We start from the raw sequence: 10,483 nt of genomic DNA, 5'->3' as shown, positions 1-10,483 counted from the left end.
TAGCTTCAAAGGGAGTATGTCATCCAGTTTTTGGCCTTCCAGCCTATTGTCAAAATAGTTGTATTTGGAGATAACACATATGGGTGTCTTGAATGTAAAATGCTTATTGTACTGTCCCTCGATTTGAGTTTTGATGTCTTGATAATTGAGTGAGTAGAGTAGATAGTGTAAGAGGGGAAATGCTATTTGGTTTGATGATTGTGGTTTTGCTGTGGTGATCTTTTACTTGGCTTCCCTTTTCTACCATTGGTAACTGTTTATCTAATTCTTCTCAGCATCGGCACTTCCCTTGTCTTAGTTGTATTGATGATACTTGTGAATCTTCATTATCATCTGAGCTTTTCTCTCCCTGCCTTCTTGGACAGCTGGGAGGCCATTCAAACGTCAACATCTTGATTTATGTATTAGGTTGTTTGGCATAAAATGATAGTGGATGATATTTTGCTTGCTTTAGGCATGGAGACGTACTTCTGTTACTTCCCTTTTGCTGATTGGTCCTCCTAGAGTGACTAGAAATCATCTTATTGAAAGGCTTATGTGACTAAACACATGCATTACAAATATGTCTTCCCTTTGAAGGCTTAAGGTTGCTTAGTTTGCGTTTTGTGTTTTGGAATGTGTAGACCTGGCAGAACAAAGTGAAGAGCAGAATCTTGAATAACAATATGCCGGAATTGGAAGATGGTGTTACTTATGAAAATCAAGAGGAAGCTGTTGCAATGATTGAGGAGTCACCTGTGGGTGCAGAAATGACCGTGAACCAACCCAGTGAGGCTGATACGTGCTGTCCTGCAGGTGCTTATGGCATCTAACTTGCTGTTTTGAAATTTATTCCCTAATTATCTCAAAATCCAACGCAAGTATTTCATCTAGTGCAGTAGCACAAGAACATTTGAATGCTTATCGAACACTAATTACTCAACTGAACATAGTTCATTACATTGGTTTTTGGGGATTTCAGTGTTGGATGGTGTGGTTTTGTATGTACAAAGGTTGATTTCATAATCTCAACAGGTCCTGAAGTGCTAAGGACAATGAACCGTCATCTAGCATGGAATATTTACCTGTTCAAGTTAGGACTGTACACATCAGCTCTCCTATTTTGGCTGCAAAGAGCCCCTTTTTCTATAAGGTAAGTTATTTTTAATAGGAACTTTTGCTTTTCCCAGCTCTATATTGATTTCTCTTTACCAATGTTTTATTTGTTGTCATGTCAAGTTGTTTTCAAATGGAATGAGGGAGTCGGAGCAGCGACATGTAACTTTACGAATTCAAGTCTCAGGTAAGCATTAGCTGCACACCCCTAAATTTTGTGAAAGCTTAAGTTTGCCTGTAAATAGTGCTCGGTATTTCTTGTTGCAGTTTGGTCTATTTTACGTACGTCTCTCAACCTCTAAATTTTGGGGTCATGCCATTTCAAGGAAAATATTTTTTTTCTACATCATATGTTTATGGATTTCTACATGTGATTTTACATGGCAAAGCCCTGTCTGCCCCCCCCCCCCCCCCCCCTCTCATGTGTATGTGTTTGTACTTGTGTGTCATTTAAAAATTAAAATATTACATTTTACTGAGATTGTTCGGGTTGCCGCTTTGGTGGACAGAAGAAGCTGCCCTCATGGATCTGCTAAACTTTATGTATAGCAATACATTACCAAGAACCACTCCAACTGCTTTATTGGATGTACTGATGGCTGCTGATAAATTCGAGGTTGCTTCATGCATGCGATATTGCAGCCGGTTACTGCGCAGCTTGCCAATGACTTGTGAATCAGCCTTGCTTTACTTGGATCTTCCTTCAACTGTTTTAATGGCTGATACCGTTCAGCAACTAACAGATGCTGCCAAACAGTTCCTTGCTGACCGCTTCAAGGACTTAAGCAAGTAAGCACTATGTCCAAAGTTATATGTTACCGTCACAGGAAGAACATCCTTCAGCAATTGGCTATCAAATTGCTTTGATTGATTGCTTTATTTTGCTCATGTCATTTCGAATCAAAGTCATACATTTGGTTTCCGTATATGATTGAACAAATTGTTACTTTGAGGTACCTTTATGATTGTAGCTATGCTGTTTAAATCAGACAAAAATCCATTTTGGCAACGGTGTTTAGTTGTGGACTTCATTGAACAAATACTTTTATTGGGTTGCATTATGCGTCATGTATTGGGGAATGACTTATGGTAGTGTTCATAATTTGTGGTGGTGAATTGAGATTAAGGTTGTCCTAAGCGGAGCACGACCAAACATTCCTATGTTCTTCCTTATCTGGTTTTATCTTTAGATTTGTTAATGTTTCTTTTCTCCTCAGGTTCGCTGCTTCAATGATGCTATTTTTGTTCTTGGTCAGGTATCAGGAAGAGGTTATGAACCTGCCTTTAGCTGGTATTGAGGCAGTTCTATCTAGTGATGATCTGCAGGTGGCCTCAGAGGATGTCATTTATGATATTGTGCTGAAGTGGGCCCGAGTACATTACGCAAAGCTGGAAGAACGACGAGAGATTCTGAGCAAACGTCTACTTCGGTTTGTTCGTTTTCCATGCATGACTTGCAGAAAGCTAAAGAAAGTCCTAACTTGTGGTGACATCGACCCCGAATTGGCATCCAAAGTTGTTCTGGACGCTCTCTTTTTCAAGGCTGAAGCTCCTTATAGGCAGCGCACTCTTCTGGCAGAGGATACGAATGCTTCATTCCGTCGATTTGTGGAAAGATCATATAAATACCGACCCGTGAAGGTAGTTGAATTTGAATCACCTCGGCAACAGTGTGTAGTTTACCTGGATCTCAAGCGAGAGGAATGTGCACAGCTCTTCCCGTCAGGCCGGATCTACTCACAGGCTTTTCACTTGGGGGGCCAAGGGTTTTTCTTGTCAGGGCATTGCAACATGGATCAGAATAGCTCTTTCCACTGCTTTGGGCTGTTTCTGGGTATGCAAGAGAAGGGGTTCGGTTGCCTTCACCGTCGACTACGAGTTTGCAGCAAGAATGAAGCCGTCCGAGGATTTTGTGAGCAAGTACAAAGGGAAGTACATGTTCACGGGAGGGAAGGCCGTGGGCTACCGCAACCTCTTCACTACGCCATGGACTGCGTTTATGGCTGACGACAGCCCTTACTTCATCAATGGCGTTCTTCATCTTAGGGCGGAGCTCACAATCAAGAAATAACATGTCCAGTAGGGTTGGTGGCACATTTTGTTAATGAAAATCAGCCATGTGTTTTTGCGATGGTTGCTGCTTAGTATAACTGCTCATGTAGCCATGTACATATTCATCTCACTCTTGCTGTTTCTCAAATACTACGTCTGTGCAGCAGTTTACTGGAGAACGAATCCAACCTCTAATTTCATTTACGTGAAAACGTTTTCGATTTACAGATAATTCGTCATTTTCAGCTTGATTCAATTATTTTCTAAGTTTGTTCTGTTTATCATTTTCTTTTTCAAAACTTTTGGCTTGCTAGAATTTCATAAGTCAAAATAGGTTTCGGTTCTTAAATATTACTACTAGTATGATTCTTGGATTTGTTTATTGTCTCATTTTGTTTAGTGCCAAATCAAACCAACCGGATGCACATCTTGATTCCAAGTATAAAGCAGGTTTTCTGTTCTCTATTGGAGGAGAATGAAACATGTAGTTATATTGAAGCTTATTTGAAAATTATGACATGAAAACGACGTAAAAATCGAAGCGCACAATACTCTGTAGGCCAATCGTTGAATCAATTAGTATACGTTAGTTCAATGTATCATACATGTATTTTCTTTTATTTTCAATATTTTGAAAAATAAAATAAAAGTAGGCAGCAGTATTTTAAAAAACCATTGATAGGTGGAAAACCACATTTGAGGTGGTGTCTTAGTTGAATGAATTGAATTGTGCCCCTCAATTAATTGAGGTTATTTGGGGCGGTGCATAGGAATCAGTTCGTTTGAGGCTTGAGCCTCTTGGAACGATGAGAAATCAGATAGCTTACAGGCCAACGTTGAATCAACTGGTATACGTTACTTCAATGTATCATGCATGTATTTTCTTTTATTTTCAATATTTTGAAAAATAAAATAAAAGTAGGCAGCAATGTTTTAAAATACCATTGTCCTTAGTTCCATTAGGTCGAAAACCGCATTTGAGGTGGCGCCTCAGTTGAATGAATTGAATCGTGCGCCTCAATTAATTGAGGTTATTTGAGGCGGTGCCTAGGAATCAGTTCATCAATTAGAATACGAATTTTCAGCCCAATTTGAATGGGCTTTATCAATTTTAACCTAATTACTCATGTGCTTTATTAATTTATGCTCAATTTATAGTAAAGCCCTACATTTTAATTAATATCTAATAATCTAATACATGTAAGGGTAAGACTATTGGTCACGTAGAAACTACAACAGAGTGTCAGAGACGTCATACTTCATCCCCTCGCTACTTCTCGCCAGTGTTGTTTGGTCTGCTTCAGCCTTTCACCTGCTCTGCTTCAACGATTCAACCTTCCCTTCACATTACTTTCTTCAACAAAATGTAAAGTTCTTCGTTCTACTTTCTGAATTCTGAATCTCTGATCATGCTTGCCTCAAATTCTGCTTAAAGATGAAATTCTACTCTATAACTTCTTCGTTCATGCTTTCTGAATCATGATCATGCCTCATGCAAATCCTACTTCATGCCTTCTTCTACTTAAATCTGTCAAATTTTCACAAAATTATGCTATACACAAAATTCTTGCTTTTGGATCACAATTCACATTTGCTGCTCCATACAAAATTTTATTACAATTTCTATTTATTCTCGTTTTTCCGTTCTCACAAATCTTTAGTAATAACTGTATTATTAAATATTATTCTTTCGTTATGCTATTTGAAGTCTTCGACTCTTCAAGATGAGTGGCCTGCAACAAAAAGACCATGCATGAAATTATGCAACTCCAATGGAAGTGCCGACAGAAGGTGCAAAGAAAGGCTACAAATATTTGAAGTGCAAATTTTGTAGTAAGGAAATTAGGGGGGAGTAAAGAGAGTCAAGGATCATTTAGCCTGCAATCACAAGAATGTGGCTCCATGATCACGCGTACCTGATGACATTAAGAACTCGATGAAGGAATATTTAAAAGCATTTGAGGAATCAAAACACACCAAACAACGAGAATTTGATGATATGGTAGATGGTGGAGCCTATTTTGGTGTTGATTTGCTCAAATATTCTTGCCCAACCGACGTCGAGAGAGGTAGCAGAAGGCCTCTGGATCGATTTTTGGTAAATGAGTTAGAAGATGGCAAGGTAGTTCCTCCAAGTGCAACGGCTAAAGTGAATCATAGTCGAGTTTGTCTAGATATTGGTAGGTTCTTCTTTGAGAATGCAATCCCATTTAATTGCGTTAGAAGTCCATTGCTCGTTAGTATGGTGCGCTCAATTGGGGGTTGTGGTCGAGGGTTGAATCCTCCATCAATGCATGAGATGAGAACTCGGATCCTCAAACAAGAAGTAAAGACGATATCTGAGATTGTAGATGAGATCAAAGCAACTTGGAAGCACACATGAGTTTCATTGTTATCGATGGTTGGTCAAACATGAGAAACAGAAGTCTGATCAATTTTATTGTTAACAATCAACATGGAACAATGTTTTTGAACACTTTGATGCAAGTGACGTTGTGAAAAATGCTCATAAGCTGTTTGAGTCACTTGATGAAGTTGTTGAAGAAATTGGTGAGGAGCATGTTGTGCAGGTGATAACAGATAATGCAGCCGCATACAAAGTAGTCAGACGTTTGTTAATGGAGAAGAGGACTAGCTTATGTTGGACTCTGTGTGCAGCTCATTACATTGATCTAATGCTTGAAAAGATTGGCGAATTGCCACAACACAAAAACGTTTTACTTAAAGCAAAGAGGGTGACTAATTACATCCACAACCATTAGTGGATTTTGAGTTTAATAAGAAAGTTGCTAAGAAAGATCTTCTTCGACCAACTGCCACTTGATTCACCACTGCCTATTTAAGTTGAAACAGCTGCTGCAACAAATGTTAGTTTTGAAAGATTGGACAGGATGTGCGTGGGTAAAAAAGGATGAAGAAAAAGTTGTGAAAAAAATTATCATGGCTGATAATTCATTTTGGGCTAGTGTGGTTTATTCTATTAAGACCAAAAAGCCTTTTGTGGATGTGTTGAGAGTGGTTGACAGTGAAAGGACACCGGCGATGGGATTTATCTATGCTGCTATGGATGAGGCCAAATAAAACATAGCAAAGAACTTGAATGACGAAGTAGTCGCCTACAAGGAGATTTGAAAAATCATACTCCCTCCGTCCGCCAAGATTATGTCACAATTACTATATCGGGCGTCCGCCAAGATTATGTCACTTTCCTTTTATGGCAATGGTCCCACCATCCTCTTTAATATTTTATCCTTACTAACATTTTTTATTTACAAAAAAACCACTCAAAATTCAATCTCAACCACTCATCTCATAAAGTGGTGGGACCCTTTCTCCACTACATCAAAATCATCACCAATTTTATTAAATCCCGTGCCCAAGCAAATTGCCATAATCTTGGCGGACGGAGGGAGTAGATGATAAGTAGTAGAAGCAATTACACCGTGATTTGCATGCATCTGCTTATTATTTGAATCCGCGATTTAGATGGAGTGAGAATGTTTCTGAGCATGTAGAGATTAAAAGGGAGTTATTTAATTGTATGAAAAGAATGATTAAGGATAATGACACTTATTTGAAAGTTGATGTTCAACTTGACGAGTACAAAAATAAGAGAGGGTTATTTGGCTCGAGAGCATCTATCTCAACATACACGTCTCGTGCACCTGGTCAGTAGTTAGTTTATCAATTAATTATTAATTACTTACCTTAACTATCTTATTTGTGTTTAATCTAATCATTATATTATATATTCAATAGTTGATTGGTGGGAACATTTTGGAGATGAAGTTCTCCATCTCAAAGCATTTGCAAAGAGAATTCTTAGCCTTACTTGCTCGGCCTCGGCATGTAAACCTAATTGGAGTACGTTCAATCAAGTTCATACAAAGAAAAGAAATCATCTAAGCACATTGGCCCTTAACAACTTAGTGTACATTATGTACAATAAATGGTTAATGCATAAACATTCGAAGAGGCAGTTAAAAAAGGAGGAAGATGATCCTTTGGTTGTTGAAGACGTAGCTTCTGATGATGAGTGGATAGCCAATCCAAATGACAAAGATGATATTGATGTCGATGATGTTAACTCCGTTGATATTGCGTCTGATCATATGGATGAGAGGACAAGTTCTTCCATACCTAGAAAGAGGGGAAGAAGTGAAGTATCAAAGAAATGTACTTTTAGAAGATACTTTTGATTGTAAACTTATTATAAGTTCTACTCCATCCGTCCCAAGAATCTTGACACGTTTGGTTTCGTCATCGGAATTAAGAAGTTGTAGATTAGTGTTTTAAGTGTGTAATTAATAAAGTATAAAAGTGATAAAGTAGAAGAGAGAAGGTAATAAAAGTGATAAAGTAGGAGAGAGAGGGTAATAATTATTACCTTATTTGGAAATGTATCAAGATTCGTGGAACGGCCCAAAAAAGAATACGTGTCAAGATTCGTGGGACGGAGGGAGTAATTATTTACTTATTTACATTTATATGTTTAAATGTAGGAAAGAAAATGAGATTGGTCATAGACTTGTAGATAAGTCCCCTAGATGAGGATCTTGAATAGGGTGGAAGTGGAGGAGAAGATGATGATTAAGTTAGATTATTAGTTATAATTTGATTTTTGAACTTGTGGTGGTATTAGTTATTTTGTTATGAACCTATTATTATATAGCTTTATGATTGTTAAGTTGGTATTCTACTATAGCTTTTGACTTTGTGGTATTAGTTATTTGTTATGAACCTATCATATTTATGAACCCATAATTTTTCTTAATGGCTTACGCCTTGAATCGGTTTATACGACTCGATTCGAATTGATTCCTACACCTCATGGTGCTACAAAAAACGCATCGATTCCCAATTTAACTTTTTAAAACATTGGTAGGGAGTTTACCGCTCTAGTGAAATATATCATGTGTATGATGTACATGAATTATCGCGGTATTCCGCACAAATATATATTACAAAGAGGCAAATATTAAATTAATTATTTTACTTAAGTAAAAGTTAATTATAACCACAAAAATAATGACATATTAATTATAAACATTCTTACCAAAATACTCATTTACTATTATTTTATTTTAGAATTTATTAATAATTTAAATTTTAGATGATTAAATTTTAATTATAAAAATTCAAATAAAGAAATTCATCCGACGCCCCAAAATTCCCAGCTGTGCTCTCCGAACTGCTACCTAAATCCCGCACTGCCGCCTCCGAACGGAGTCGCCACCGACACTAATCGTGTCCATCATTAATTTTTACACCAACACTCAAGATTTCCGTTGATGAGCTTAAGTAAACGGAGTCGGAGTAATTTTCCTATACTTGCAAAAAAAAAAAAAAAAAAAAGGAAAACGGGGGGAATCGGCGGCAGGGTGAGAAGAGGTGGGGGTAGGAATGTGGAAGGGGCCGGCAGGGTGGGAAATTGGAGGCCTGGGTGGGATGGAAATGGAGAGACGAAGGAAATTTTTTTGTGGGGGGTGGGGTGGGGTGGGGGTGGCGGATTGCATTGGGGAAGATGAAGGGGATTAGTTTCGTTGTTGTTTTGAGGGTGGTGTCGTGGTGGGGTAGCGTAGGGTTTGAGTTCATTTCAATTTAGTAGTTAGGTTTTTTATTTTAATTTTTTCAATTATATTTTAATTTTATTTATTTATTTATACTTTTATTAAGGGTAAAATAGTATATGTACACAAAAATTATTAGAATTAATATATTTTTATTTTTGTAACTGATATTAACTTTTTGTTAAGTGAAATGGTTATTTTAAGATATTAACAGTATTACAAATGCATTGTAAAATAAATATCATCATTGGTTATATGATGGATTGTGAGTAAATAATAAATGAATTGGTCAATTAATACTTAAAATTCTAGTGTGCAAAACGAATACAGAAGTACTCTCTTCGTACACGATCAATGTTCCCCAATTTTTTGGGTGGTTTTAAGAAATATTAGGTGTGTTGTGAGTTGAGTTTGAGTCCTACATTAAAGGTGAATTATGGAATAATGTTAAAAAATGTGTGATGGAGGGGTGAAGGTGGGATCACACTAGTAAATTATGTTGTGAGTAAAGTTTATGTCCCAAATTAAAGGTGTTATTGTGGGGTAGTAATTAAAAATGTTTGGTGGGAGAATGGAGTTTGGGTTCCACGTTAGTTAATTATGTTGTGGGTTGTGTTTAAAAATGAAAAGAAAATATTTTTTGTGGACGTACTGAAATAGTAAAAAATGAATATTGATGCCTAAGGCCAAAAGGTCTTGGGTTCGAGTCCCCTATTACGCGATTTTTAAATTTCTTTATTTAATTTAATACTGTTAATTTATAAAAAAAAAGGGTTAAGGTACAAATGCCCCCCTAAACAAGACACCCCTAGAGCGTATTCCTCCTCATTCTCGATGTTGGCCCAAATAAATCCCCAGAGTCAATAAAAAGGGTACACTTAAACCCAGCAAGTTAACGGCCGTCTAACGCCGTTAATTTAAATTTTTAATTTTTTTTTCTTGTGGAGTCCACCTTTTAAGCAACAGTCGCCGCCTTCTTCCGATTCCCGTCGCCACCGCATTCGGTGACACGCCAGAGAATGATTGTGACGTTTCCAGACATCATGCTTCCTCGCCGGTCGTTTTCCATTCACGGACACTCCGTCTCCCAACGTCGGTGCGGTGGGACGAGAAAAATGACACTCCGGTATCCAAGCCCACCACCAGAAACACGCGAATCATCTGCCCTCCCACGCCGGACTCCATGAAGAAGGTTCAACGCAACCTAGCAAGAAGAACAACCAATTTCAAAATCAGATTTTCAATTTCATCCTCTGCCAGTTAGAAACCAGCTTCCCAAGCTCCTACGTCTTCACCGTGATCTTCCGTCTCCTCTGCCTAGCCGCGATGCTCTGCGCGGATAAGTTGCCGCCGCCGCTCGCTTCTTTCTTAGCGCTCTCACATCTCCCTGTGCGGAAATCCAGCACAGGGAAGTCCACTGGCATAAGTGAGGTCGTCGCAGAGAAGAAAAGGGAAGAACGGCATGCGGGGCGGTGCCGGAGGTTTTTGCGGAGAGGGTGAAGGGGTATACCCCCATTCTCGACCTTGGCCCAAATACACCCCCAGAGTCCATAAAAAAAATGTGCATTTAAACCCAGCAACTTAACGGCATTAGACGGCCGTTAACTTGTTGGGTTTAAATGTACAATTTTTATTGACTCTGGGGGTTTATTTGGGTCAACATCGAGAATGGGGAGGATACGTTCTAGAGGTGTCTTGTTTAGGGGGGCATTTGTACCTTAACCCCACAAAAAAAAACATAATCCATTTTTTTTATTTTTTATGAA

The 10,483-nt window shown here is 38.2% G+C and overlaps 1 protein-coding gene across 1 annotated transcript; it reads left to right on the top strand.

Annotated features, from left to right (window-relative positions):
* The first annotated feature begins 1,014 nt into the window (after positions 1–1,014).
* LOC131024678 (BTB/POZ domain-containing protein POB1-like) lies at positions 1,015–3,379 on the top strand. The gene is given in 5 exon segments (XM_057954191.1): positions 1,015–1,132; positions 1,219–1,282; positions 1,605–1,884; positions 2,352–2,943; positions 2,945–3,379. Coding segments are annotated over 5 exon segments (1,239 nt in total). The 5' UTR covers positions 1,015–1,051; the 3' UTR covers positions 3,167–3,379.
* Positions 3,380–10,483: the final 7,104 nt, after the last annotated feature.

This window comes from Salvia miltiorrhiza, chromosome 5, assembly GCF_028751815.1.
Source record: "Salvia miltiorrhiza cultivar Shanhuang (shh) chromosome 5, IMPLAD_Smil_shh, whole genome shotgun sequence".
Lineage (NCBI taxonomy): Eukaryota > Viridiplantae > Streptophyta > Magnoliopsida > Lamiales > Lamiaceae > Salvia > Salvia miltiorrhiza.
The sequence above is the reverse complement of the archived record's forward strand: the minus strand, read 5'-3'. Positions and strand labels throughout refer to the sequence as shown.